The following is a 14,351-nucleotide window of genomic DNA, read 5'->3' on the forward strand; positions in this document are numbered from 1 at the left end:
TCAAGAAAAAGCCAGACTTAAACCCCATTGAGCTTGTTTAGGATGAACTGGACAGAAGGATGAAAGTGAAGCAACCTACGAGTGTAGCACAATTGAGGGAACTCCTCCAACAATGTTGGAAAGAAATTTCTGAGCAATATCCGGATGCCTTGATTGTGTCAAACAGTTATATCAGGTAGTGGTGGCTATTTTAAATAGTCGAAAATCTACAATAAATTTGGTGAAACAAAGTTGATCCTCCATATTGATTCATCTTAACTTGCTTATTTGTTCTATGCTTTAATTTCAAAGTACAATTAAGGACATTAAACCATATAAATATTAGTTAAAGCTGGAAAAATCATCATGGAAAGAGCTTCTGACTGGTAATATATATATATATATATATATATATATATATATATATATATATATTTGTATGTATTGCATTATATATATATATATATATATATATATATATATATATATATACATATATATGTCTGTATTGAATTGCATTTAGCCTGTACTGTCATCCTATTACATCCATGCATTAGTAGCCATTTTGCAGTAGTTAAATAGCTAGTACTATACCAGAATGCGTAATTAAATACATTATATATTTAAATTTTCTGCAAAGAAACCCTTAAAGCATGGAATATCCATGGAAAGGCAGATTAGAATTTTAAATGTGATAAAACTTGAGCATGACTGTGTAATATTGTGATCAGATTATTTACCTACGACTAACCTGAACCCCGATGAGCACGGATACCATAATTAGCTGCTCTAGATGCATATTTGTCATTCACTGAAAGTCCTCTCAACGCAGAAACATTGTAACATATTTCTCCAGACCAATTCCATCTGGATTTATTAAACATTCTATAAAATTGATTTGCTTTTACTGGTGAAGAAAATGTGCTCAATTAGTATAAAATCATTTAAAGAAGCATTGTGATAAGTTTTATAAATGGAAACTTGAGACTAGTGATCTAGTTATCATTCTCTAGAACATCTTTAAAGTGAATCTGTTACCATCTTTTTGCAGGCCTCTCATAAGATAGTGACATACATGCTTATTACAGCAACATGTCTGCTGTATGTATCTGTTCAATAGTTTAGGTGTGACTTGCATTTTATCATTAGCAACCACGCAAGGAGGACTACAGGAAGTAGTCCTACATATTCATATGCTGCAGCTAACCCAACCTCCTCTTTAATCACTCATTGATAGCTGTCTTTCTATGTAGAGTAATGACTCATTCAGACGAGCGTCTTTATGTGCGTACATAGGTGCAGACACAACCACACGACTACTTAGAACCATGGGTGTCCTATGATGTGTTCACATGTACATGTTTTACAGGCATGCAAACATGCACACCTGTAAAAGATAGGACATGTGTGCGCACATAGGTCCGTGGTGTGTGTAAATATTCCTCGATGAGAGTCCCCTTGTCACTGAACACTGTGACATCACTGTCACAGTATTCAGTAATGATGGCACTTCCAGTGGGGAGTAAAGAATCCCCTGCCCCAGCTGTGGCAGAGGATCGTGATGCTCTCCTATTGCTTTCAATGGGGCCGCCGCTGCTGCCAGTGGCCCAATTCAAAGTAATGGGATGCAGGCAACCTCTGCAGTGATTTTCGGGGAGGGACTTTAAACATAAGCCCTTCCCTGAAAATCATCCCTAGCAGTGTAAAAAATATATATACTCACTAGAGATGAGCGAACGTGTTCTTCCGAGCTTGATATTCGTGCGAATATTAGGGTGTTCGGTATGTTCGTTATCCGTAACGAACACCATGCGGTGTCCGGGTTACTTTAACTTTCTTCCCTGAGACGTTAGCGCTTTTTTTTGGCCAATATAAAGACAGGGAAGGCATTACAACTTCCCCCTGCAACGTTTAAGCCCTATACCACCCCCCTGCTGTGAGTGGCTGGGGAGATAAGGTGTCCGCCTGATATAAAAGTCTGCCCCTCCCGCGGTTCGCTATGGATGCATTCTATATGCGCTCAATGGGGCCAGCGGCAGCAGCGCTGACCCCATTGAGAACATATAGAAGACAAATCCTTCTTCTCTGGCACAGCTGTAACAGCTGTAGCAGAGAAGAACGATGTTTGCCCATTGAATTCAATGGAGCGGCAATACAGCATGTTCCACTGAATGCAATGGGCTGCCGGCGATCGCAGGATGAATGGTCGGAAAGGGGTTAAATATATAACCCCTTTCCTGCAATTCATCCAGAAATGTGTTACACTAAAAATATATACCGGCGTATAAGGCGACGGGGCGTATAAGACGACCCCCCAACTGTCACCTTATACGCCGGTAATACAGTGGAGCAAAGAATAAAAATCATTACTTACGTTTTTAGATGATCTGCGGCGCTCCTGCAGGCTGTCACTCCCTCCTGGTCCACGGCAGAGTATTGCTTTCTCCACGAAAGACTTTAAATCCCTGCCTCCAGAAGCACACGTGCCTTCAGCCAACCACAGCCAATGACAATGATGTCATTGAATGGCTGTGATTGGCTGTGTTTCTGGAGGCGGGGATTTCAAGGCTTGAAATCCCCGCCTCCAGAAACACAGCCAATCACAGCCATTCAATGACATCATTGTCATTGGCTGTGATTGGCTGAAGGCACGTGTCTTTCTGGAGGCAGGAATTTAAAGCCTTTCATAGAGAAAGCTTGTCTGCCGTGGATTAGGAGGGAGTGACAGCCTGCAGGAGCGCCGCAGATCATCTAAAAACGTAAGTAATGATTTTTATTCTTGGCTCCACTGTATTACCGGCGTATAAGGTGACAGTTGGGGGGTCGTCTTATACGCCCGGTCGCCTTATACGCCGGTATATATTTTTAGTGTAACACATTTCTGGATGAATTGCAGGAAAGGGGTTATATATTTAACCCCTTTCCGACCATTCATCCTGCGATCGCGGGCAGCCCATTGCATTCAGTGGAACCTGCTGTATTGCCGCTCCATTGAATTCAATGGGCAAACATCGTTCTTCTCTGCTACAGCTGTTACAGCTGTGGCAGAGGAGAACGATCTTTATGCTGACAGTGTGGGGGGGGCACTCTTGCCGCTATTGTGGCTTAATAGTGGGACCTGTGAACTTGAGATGCAGCCCACCATGTAGCCACTCGCCTGCCCTATCCGTCACTGTGTCATTCCCATCACTTTCTTGAATTGCCCAGATTTTCACACATGAAAACCTTAGCGAGCATCGGCGAAATACAAAAATGCTCTGGTCGCCCATTGACTTCAATGGGGTTCGTTGTTCGAAACGAACCCTCGAGCATCGCGGGAAGTTCATTCCGAATAACGAACACCCGAACATTTTGGTGTTCGCTCATCTCTAATACTCACCTCTCAGCCACTGTCGGGGCTCAGGTGCGTCTTCTCTGATTGGTCCCCAGCACTATACTGAATCTCGTTCGGCAGGTGGGCATTTAAAATCCTCGCCTGCTGAAAGTGCTGTATCTGATTGGCTGAGCGCTCAGCCAATCCCAGGCAGCACTCATCCATTCATTGAATGACAGCTAAATGCTCTCTGTGATTAGTCACAGCGCTCAGCCAATCATAGGCAGTGCTCGCCGATTCATTGACTTCAGATCAGATACAGTCCTTTCAGAACAGTGCAGAGAGACTAAGCGGCTAGATGCGCCTGTGCCCCGACAGCGATGGAGAGGTGAGTATATATTTTTTACATTTTTTACACATGCTAGGGATGATTTTCAGGGAAGGGCTTATATTTAAAGCCATTTCTTGAAAATCACTGCCAGCAGCAGCAACGGCCCCATTGAAAGCAATGGGAACGGACCTTCATTTATGCATGTTTTGGCACGTGCATGGATGCATGGTTTTGTGTGCACCTATGTACGCACATAAACACGCTCGTCTGAATGAGCCCTAAAAGGCAGGATGAGTGAGGCTATCTGCAGCTCTTGAATATTGAGGACTAATCCTCTATATGTGGTTGCTACTAATAAAATGCACATTTCCCCCAAACTATTGCACAGATAGATAAAGCAATCAATGCGTCTGTTACTAAGTTATGCTGCCCTCATAGAGGACTGCAAAGAGATGATAAACAGTATTCAAGACCAAGTCCTGTGAATGCATAATGTTAACAGCAAAATTTTAGTATAAAACTTTCTAAGGGCTCAATCAGACCAGCATGTTTCTATAGAAGTGCTGACATGAGAGAATGTAGGTGCATAAAATGGAGCACACCTAACAAAGATAGGATAGTGTTTCAGAAGTTTCTATTGACTCCCATGGGAGCAGGAATTATTGGAAACTCTTGTGCTGGGAATAGATTCCCCATTGCTTACAGCAGGGCATTTAACACATGTTGCCCAGAAAGCACATTAGTCCCCGCAGGGTTCCCTTAATCCCCATGGGGACTAACAGAAATTTACAACAGGATATTTAAAAAGTGCTTCTGGGCAGCACCTTTTAAACGCCCTGCTGTAAGCAGCGGGGTATTCCTCCTGCCCCCCTGCTGGGCAATTGCCCAGCAGTGGGGCCAGTAGGGGATTCCCTTGCCCTCTCTTCCCAAAGGAAATCCCTATAGCAGAGCGAGAGAGGAAGCGGAGTTACAGGGCTTCCCCTAAGAGCCTGCGGGAGGGGAGGGGCTAGAGGGTCCTGCCCCTAGCCCCACCCCTCTAGTGGGCCCACTATAGCCCCACCCACTCATTTAGGCCCTGCCCATTCTCTCTGCGATATGGGGATATCCCTTGGGATTTCCCCATAGCAGGGAGATAGAGGGGAACTATGGGGGATTTCCCCATAACAGGGAGATAGAGCAGACCTATGGGGGATTTCCCTATAGCAAGGGAGAGAGAGCGGTGCTATGGGGGATTAACCCTTAGCCCCACTCCATATCTCCCTGCTCTGGGGAAATCACGAAGCCCTGTGGGACTTTTTCTCTCTCTCCTCCTGGAACAGCTGCGCTTCTCCAAGTGCAGCTGCTCCAGGAAATGGGCAAATTTCAAGCACATGAAAATATATAAATATGGCAACCAGAGTAAATCCCTAGGTCAACATCTCATCTCCAGAAATTGTAATAACAATTTATTTAGCTACGTACCATGATCCCCCAACATGTGATGGCTTCAGGATGCGATAAACTGAACTTACAATGGGCTCTAATGGGTAATTATAAGTTGAATGCAATATTAGGTTGCAATCTCATTGACATTAATTGAACACTGAATTGGTAGAATATCCAGCCAATCAGCATGTGCCTTTCATGGCAACGCTTTGGTCAGGAATGAACCTCACCCAAACAGTATCACTCTTTCAAGGGGAATAATAATTGGATGAGTACAGTAGTGCCGCAGATACATTGTACAGAACTGCACACTATGGTAGACCTGCTACACCGAGTAATACAGTGTGGGTTATGGCTTAGGGGAATATGAGTACGTTATGATCTCTGTACAGTATTGGTACAGATTAAAGTGAAGTCAAACATCATAAACAACTCTGTTGCATGGAAGGTTGAAACTTTTCCAGTTTTTATATAACATTGTCAGCCAATGTCCTCCATAGCATTGTCAGTCAGTGACCCAATGATAGTGAGATGCCACACAAGTTTCTCATACATTGTCAACCACACATGCCCCAAAACAGTGCCAGTCACAGGACCCCGATTGCAGTGCCAGCTGCTCCCAAGTTTTGATTTTGCTCTTTCTGATTGTTACAAGTAAAGTTATTATTTTTCAGTTTCATTTTCTTCACTTCTTTTTTTTTAAATTTCGGGTTGACATTTGGGTGGCTTTGAAAACAATGACCAGTTTTCCATAAAGCTATGGTTTCAACGTACAATGAGCATCCTGGAACCTATTGATCTATGTAACCTAATCTATCTATCTATCTATCTATCTATCTATCTATCTATCTATCTATCTATCTCATATCTACCTATCTCATATCTATCTATCTATCTCATATCTACCTATCTCATATCTATCTATCCATCTATCTATCTATCTATCTCATATCTATCTATCTATCTATCTATCTATCTATCTATCTATCTATCTATCTATCTATCTATCTCATATCTATCTATCTATCTATTTATCTATCTCCTATCTATCTATCTATCTATCTATCTATCTATCTATCTATCTATCTATCTATCTATCTATCTATCTATCTATCTAATATCTATCTCATATCTATCTCATATCTATCTATTTATCTATCTATCTCCTATCTATCTCATATCTATCTATCTATCTATCTATCTATCTATCTATCTATCTATCTATCTATCTATCTATCTCATAACTAGCTATCAAATATCTATCTATCCATCTTAAATTTTGATTAATTAAGGCAAGCTCAAGTTTTTAAACTACACTTTATAGCTGTAATCATTTATGGTAATATCAGACAAGGAACAAGCTAAAATAACAGCAGACAGCGCTGTCACATACTGCAATGGCTGTGCTTATTCATCATTTTACTAGATTACAATACATGCTGAGACAATATGTTCTTTCTTACTTTGAAAACAGTGCATAGATCCCTGTGGGAGAAACTCCTGCCTGGCTGAGATGTCAATTACAGAATTCAGGCCGCATTTGGAATTCAACATGTTCATTGGCAATAAATCTTTTTGTAAGTGACAGTCCTGACATTTGGCCAGTGGCCTTTTTCTCCAACGCAGGTTCTGACTCAGGACAAGTGATGTTAACCATATAGTGTTTAACAAGTCTACGAGTCTGGTATCCATGTTTATTTTGTGAACTATTGTGTCTATGAAAAAGTTGATTTCTAGAAATGTCTCTATTTACACCCTATTGTTTTATGTCAACTACCTCCGTCTTTTCTTGACACAAACAAGCAAGATGACTGAAGACAGAGATTTGTGAAAATGATTCATAGTGTTGGATGTATTTTTTTTTGTCAGGTTTAGTTTTTGGCCATACTTGAAAAGTTGTTCCTGCTGTGCATTGCCATAGTGGATAAAATATCCCTGGAATAGTATATTATTTGCAATTGAATAGATTAAAATGTTTGTTGCCCTGATGGGAAGAAAATCAGGGGTAAAGGGGTTACTCCAAGAAGTCAACCCCAGTTTACATGCCCCATTAGAACATATGAACATCATATAGTGGGCTTGATCTATTCCTCTATGACCCTGTACAGAGAGCCATACTGACAGACTTTATGCAATCCATGTAACACAGGATGGACATTCATCTGAATGGTTGTCATGTAATATTACATTTTTCTTATCAGTTGTTTCTCTGGGGTGCTATGAGTGGGTCTTTAAGCTGTTTGCCCCAGGTGCCACCTTCTGAAAGGGGATGTCCTTTTAATACAAAAAGCTAGATGCACTCAGAGAAGTACTGTAGTCAAAAATGAGATAAACAAATTTTCCAAAAGAACAGTAATTACTAGAGGTGAATAAGCACCCAAATGCTCGAATCCACGTTATTCGAGTTGAGCTTTTCGTAAAATTCGAGAGCTCTACTCGAGTAACGAACCCCATTGACTACAATGGGAGATTCACGCATTTTCGTATGTGGGACGCCGGGTGCCGAGCTTTTTTTTTCCCCCCAGGTTCGTCTCCTCTCTCTCTCTCTCTCTCTCTCTCTCTCTCTCCCCTCTGCCTACCCGACAAAAAATTTGCCAGTGACGCGTGCTGCATCACGGCAGGGAGGGGCCAAAATAGGCACATCACAGCGGGGAGGAGACAAAAACTGGGGCGGGGTCGAACACAGCTTGATGCTTGTTCGAGTAACGAGCACCATCGAGTATGCTAATACTCAAACGAGCATCAAGCTCAGCAGAGTATGTTCGCTCAAGTCTAGTAATTACCAATGGACCAAAATCCACAGTGTCTTTGAAAATGCAAGACTTGCGATTCAGATATAAAGGGACACTGAGTAGTCCATGAAAACTTGAACTTTCCACCACCAATCTAAACACACAGACAACCTCTTTCAATTTGATCAATCTTGTATACAGAAACTGCTAAGTTAAAAACTGGTGCATGATATTTTTAAACTAGGTGCACACTAGCCGTGAATGTGAGTTATGCTCAAGAAAGTCAGGAGCAACTTGCATTGGCCAGTACATGGACACTAGTCCATGTGCTGCCCAATATACATGGACTCTGTACATTGACATGCATTGGACTATCCTATATCTCATCCATCATACGGACAGAAATAGGACATGTGCTGAGTTTTTCAATGCTGACCGCTGGTCTATGTGAAAAAGATCAATGTGTATAATCTTCTAGGCATACAATAGGGATATGTGCTGTCCATGGATTAACCCCTTCACGACCAAGGACGTACCGGTACGTCCTGTGGCCGCGGAGTATGTATGAAAAGAGGTTGCAACCTCTCTTCATACAGTGCGGGCATCAGCTGCTTATAACAGCTGACACCCGCGGGCAATTCTGACAGCGGCATTTAAATCCCCCGAACGATGTTCAGGGGTCCCGCACGGCACCCCGGCGGTGAGATCGGGGGAGCCGTGCAGGTGTCATGGCAGCCGGGGGCCTAATGAAAGGCCCCAGGGCTGCCTTAACAGACTGCCTATCAAGTCATCCACACAGGGTGGCTTGATAGACTGCCTGTCAAAAAGCAGTATGATGTAATGCTATAGCATTACGTCATACTGCAGGAGCGATCAAAGCATTGCATCTTAAAGTCCCCCAGGGGGACTTCAAAGTAATGTAAAAAAAAAGATCAATAAAGTTTTTTTTAATTGAAAAAAAAAAAAAGTTGTAAAAGTTTAAATCACCCCCCTTTTGCCATATCCATTATTAAAAAATCTAAATAATAAATTTAAAATATGTATTTGGTATCGCCGCGTCCGTAAAAGTCCAAACTATCAAAGTAGTGCATTATTTTTCCTGCACGGTGAACGTCGTCCGAAAAAAAAAATAAACAAATGCCAGATATGCACTTTTTTAGTTACCCTGTCTCCCACAAAAAAACGCAATAAAAAGCGATCAAAAAGTCATATGTATTCCAACATGGTACTATCAGAAACTACAGGACATCCTGCAAAAAATGTGACCTTGCTCAACTACGTCGATGGAAAAATAAAAAGTTATCGCGCGCACAAGATGACCGCAGAAAATAATTGAAAAAAATTTAATGTCTTTGAAAAAAAAAAGAGTAGCATAGTAAAAAAAAAACTATACAAGTTTGGTATCATAGTAATCGTACCGACCCATAGAATAAAGTTATCATGTTGTTTTTGTTGCCGTTTGTGCGCCGTAGAAGCAAGATGCACTAAATATGGCGAAATGTCGTTTTTTTTTTCATTTTACTCCACTTAGAATTTTTTAAAAGTTTTTCAGTACATTATATGGTACTTTAAATAGCACCATTGAAAAATACAGCTCGGCCCGCAAAAAACAAGCCCTCATACAGCAATGTCGATGGATAAATAAAGGAGTTACGATTTTTTTAAAGGGGGGAGGAAAAAACGAAAATGGAAAAAGAAAAATTGTCGCGTCATTAAGGGGTTAAAACACACGACACACAGGCCCAAATACGCTAATATGAAGGAGGTCTTAGGGAAAACTTTAATGGTGCTCTGGAAACTAAAACTTTTCTTTTTAGTATGTTGCACCTTGGTATCAGGGTGAGAGGTTATCAGATACTGTAATAACAGAAAAATGAAAGTCTAGACGAAACCTAAATGTAGAGATTGTATTTCATTCAGGGAAATTACAACAATTACATTTTCTAAATATAAAGTGGCACCAGACAGGGAGTAGAATTTTCCTTGTAAACATATGCATCTACAGATGCAGCCAAATTTCATTAGACTTAATGTGCCACAGTTTGTTTACCCTTTCAATAGCTTTACAATGGATTTTACTGTGTAAAGATAAGAAAAGTTTTCAATGTCTTATGATAACACAACTAGCCAGAGAATGGTATTAGAGTCAGGTTTAATTTGGCTAAATCTGTACTTATGGTTCAGTTAAGCTAGAATTATAAAATTAGCTTTTTATACATTTGATCTTTTAAGTAATATTCCACTCCAGTCATTAAAGTGGAATAAAATGCTTTAAATGGACTGTATGAGATAAAAACCTAAGCATTACTGTTTTCTCTCACAAAGTTGCCAAACCTGTCCATAGGCTGCTCTGAGCAGCAGATCCCCATCAATTGGACATTGGTGACCTATCCTAAGAATAGATCATCAATATTCAAGCTCTGAAAAATCCCTTTAATTTTACTGTCTCTTGCCCTTAGTTGGGGTATATGATATCTATAAATAAGCACAAAGTACTAGAGTGCAAAAAAAAATTATTGTATGCGTTAAAGCATACTCCCCCATTTCATAATGGTCCATCTACCATTTGTTTTGAATTCCTGCATTTTTGTAAAATCATCTTACATTTTTTTGTTGTGTTTGTGTTATCCAAATATTATCATTTCTGAAATTACAAATAATTCTTTACAAAATGCAAGTTTTAAAATTCAAACAATATGATTTACAGAAAAGTTACACAAGTTCTTTAACATGAACCTATGTTGTATGATAATCCATCTATCCCTCGAAATCATAATAGTTGAACTATCGTTTGTGGATTGGTTAAATAGATTGATCCACCACTTACAATTACTTCAACTACCTTAACCTTCCTGGTAACTTCTCTGCTGCTACACAAGCTTACACACCAGCAACAATATATCTTCTGTAAAATACCTCCCCCTAAGAACATACCATGTTTTATATAGGCATGTAAACATGATGCAGCTTCTCTATTCTATGCTCAGCTATGAAATTGCTACTGGTTATAGATGGCTAGGTCATGTGGTGAAGGCATCCAATAAATCTGCTGCCCATATACAAGATGGAAGGTACATTTGGTGACATCATCAAGCACCCTAGTTGCTGATTGGCTGCACTCTGACCTCTCTAGCAGGCATTTTGGGAAATTCAATTATCACATGATTTTCAACCAAAATTCGGGTCAGACTTACCCGATTCGACTTGCCAAAATTTTGGGGAATTTTTTTTGCCCCACTGATCAAGATGAGCATCACTACTGTTGATGCCTGTTTGCATAGTAGCATCATTTTTCATTTTTAAGATAATTTTAAGCATTGTAACAATTAAAAAACTGGTTAACAAATATGAACAATATTCTTAAAAAAAAATAAGACACATTTGGCCGGATGACCTTGAAAAAATATATGCAGTATTATTATCCTTATTTTGACCTTCCAGGAAATATTTTGGTTCCAGGAATAACTGAAGATTTACATATTTTATTTATTGACCTACACATCCCAACACTATTAGTTGAGAGAAGGGAAGTCAATGGCTCACGAATGATCTATTGTAACTGTGTTACATAAACCAGTCAGTGAAATGCCACAGTCCAAGTATTAATGGATCCGTTTATATCTTTATATATCCAATGATTGTAAAGGCATTGCCCTATAAATGTTATGAGCCGGTTATAAACGAATACATGTTTATGGCTAGCTTGCTTATTAAAACTTATAAATCACTGCTGACCTTTAACGTAGTTGTCTTATTCTAGTCATTGGATTGGAAAAAGTAAGAGTAAAGTCCTTCAGTGAAATAACTTATCGCCCTCACAAACATCCAGAATGCTTAACGTACATACAAAGAAGAAGAAAAAAATGACTTACCAGTCTTTTTGTAAAACATGATTTCCCCCTTGAATTCACTCTTTTCCTCTAGTGACATTTCAATTTCAAGTGTTGTCTGTTCATTTGTTTCAGCACCATATAAAAATTTACAGCTGCAACTCTTCTGCATGACCTCAGTTCGTGCAAATCCAGCAAGTTCACAAAAGCCATCTGAACAGTAAACTATAGGGAATCCTTTGGCCACCTGAGCATTTGCAAGAATAAAGTTGCTGTCTGAAAAACAAATGCAAATTAGTAAATAAGTTTACTAGATATACAACAACGTTCATATGACACAGCACTTTTATATTTGCAGCATTTCATTGTAATTTAAGACCATGCACACAATTAGTACTCGTTATACTAGTTATACTAGTACTCAGGGGCACAGCTATAAGGTAAAGGTAAATTTCCTTGGTGCAAGCACCGACTTGTGACCAACTCACAAGGTGACATCATACTGTGCCGCTTTCTTGGCCTTCCCCAGTACCCTCCAGCAAGCTGGGTACTCGTTTTGCTGACCTCAGAAGCATGGAAGGCTGAGTCATCAACCTTGAGCTGGCTACATGAACCATAAGGGGGTTGAACCCACAACCATCAGGTCGTGAGTGAGAGCTTAGGACTGCATACTGCTGCCTTAATACTCTGCCAAAGATGTCTGTAATGCAAAATTTGTAGAAACAAGACATGGCTGGAAGAAGTCAATATGGTTCTCTGCACTACAGGAAAAGATGGGAAAAATCAATGACTCCAGTCAGAATAGACATTACCTGATCACTGGATATAATGGTACTGTAATCGCCTATGGAGCCTGTAGAATGTATTCAGAGCTGGAATCTACCATTATGTGGTCACAGTATAGGAGTAATGGTCTTTGTACATTGGTAAAAGTAATATTCATTCACTATGTAGTGGTCATTGTGTGGTATTATTTTCTGGGCTATCTATGGTAGCATTGATATTTTGGTTTTTCCGCAATGGTTCTTATTCAGTAATGGTATGGCAACATCAGTCAGTCATTATGGTGTAGTAGTGGTAATGGTGTATTATTTGAGCTTTGTGTAATGGTTACATTAGTCTTTGCATAGTGTTTTGTTTAGTAATAGTGTGTAGATTATGTCTAATTACTGTATGGTGGTAATATTTACTTCTGGCGTTGCGGTAACAATGTTATATAATAACTGTTTATTATTTTTTCGAGAGGGGGAAGAAGGCACAGAATATGCCTTGACGCTTGTGCCGCTGATCCTTTAAGACCCTAGCAATGCCCCTGGGGAAGACACTGATTCTCCTCTAACAGACTGTCAATATGGCATAGGGAAGGAGTTGACCATCCAGTTGACTCATCGACCATCCAATGTTTATTAGTAAAAATGATATAAACTCTCACCCAGAAGGAGGTATGCTGCTTCTTTAGTGCCACCTATTGGATAGCAGTTTTATAATTCAATATCCCCTAACAGACCTTTAACATAACTAAGGATATAGGCCAATTCAGAATATGTTCCTAAGGAAAATTGACCTGATCTGCAGACACTGTTTCAATATTTTTGCCCCTTGTCAGTGCAAAGTAGGTTACCGATTGGCTGGGTGAAAGGCCTCTGACAAGGTCTTTCCTTATGGAAAATATATTAATTTGCATTATATCCTTACTAAGGATTCATAGAATGGTAGAGTTGGAAGGGACCTCCAGGGTCATCGGGTCCAACCCCTGCTCAGTGCAGGATTCCTTAGTAATGTTGCAATACCTGTTAGTAAGTCAGTCATTGATTTATAGGGTACTGCCCAATGAATTACACTAGAGAATCATCTTCCTTCCCCTCTGCAGATGCATCATGGAAAAAGATTCTGACTTGACTTATATACATTACAAGGCCTGTTAAAGTATCAGACAATGACTTCTAAGGTTGCAATCCCATAGGTAGCACTGAAGAAACAGCCTTCTTCTGGATAAGAACTTATTTGCATAACAGTTAATTGCCAAAAATAGTTTTGGATAAAATAAGAATGTTTCTTTCCACTGACGGCAAGCAGAGATTATGTAAATTATACAGAAGTAAATCACAGGGGATCTGGAATACCTCATCCAATGAGTGCAAAAGGAAAGCGAATGCATGGGACTGTACCTCAACAGCAAAAAACCAAAAGTCATGACCGCGGTAAGCAACGGTACAGTGAACATAAAAACAACAAAGAAGATGAGTTGGCCCAAGATTTCAAATTCATTGGATCCAAAATCGATTGCAACGGGCAATCTGGACCCGAGATCAATAGACGGACTACACTTGGTAGGAATGCAATGCAAGAAATGGAAAACATCTGGAAAAGCCAGGATATTAGCTTTGCAACAAAAACCCGACTGGTCAATGCAATCGTCTTTTCCCATAACGATGTATGGTTGTGAAAGTTGGACGATCAGGAAAACAGACAGAAGGAAAATTGATGTGTTTGAACTCTGGCGCTGGTGGAGAATGCTACGGATACCTTGGAATGCCATGAGAATGAACAAGGTAGTGTTAGATCGTGTCAAACCGAAAATACCACTAGAGGGCAAAATCATCAAACAGCGGCTTCCTTTTTTTGGACACGTGATGCGCACTAACTCACTGGAAACAGTACTGATGCTCGGCAAAGTCAGTGGAAAGAGAAGATCAGGACGACAAAGAACAAGATGGCTAGATACAATCAAGGCCACCACA

At 40.1% G+C, this 14,351-nt stretch overlaps 1 protein-coding gene across 1 annotated transcript in view; it reads right to left on the minus strand.

Moving 5' to 3' along the window:
- KCNH8 (potassium voltage-gated channel subfamily H member 8) overlaps nt 1-14,351 on the minus strand; it is a 335,452-nt gene that overhangs the window by 181,951 nt on the left and 139,150 nt on the right. Inside the window, exon 2 of the mRNA XM_066585790.1 lies at nt 11,653-11,886. Coding sequence (XP_066441887.1) covers nt 11,653-11,886 — 234 coding nt within the window. The remainder of the gene's footprint in view (nt 1-11,652; nt 11,887-14,351) is intronic.

Source organism: Eleutherodactylus coqui, chromosome 12 (genome assembly GCF_035609145.1).
Source record: "Eleutherodactylus coqui strain aEleCoq1 chromosome 12, aEleCoq1.hap1, whole genome shotgun sequence".
NCBI classification, from domain to species: Eukaryota; Metazoa; Chordata; class Amphibia; order Anura; family Eleutherodactylidae; genus Eleutherodactylus; species Eleutherodactylus coqui.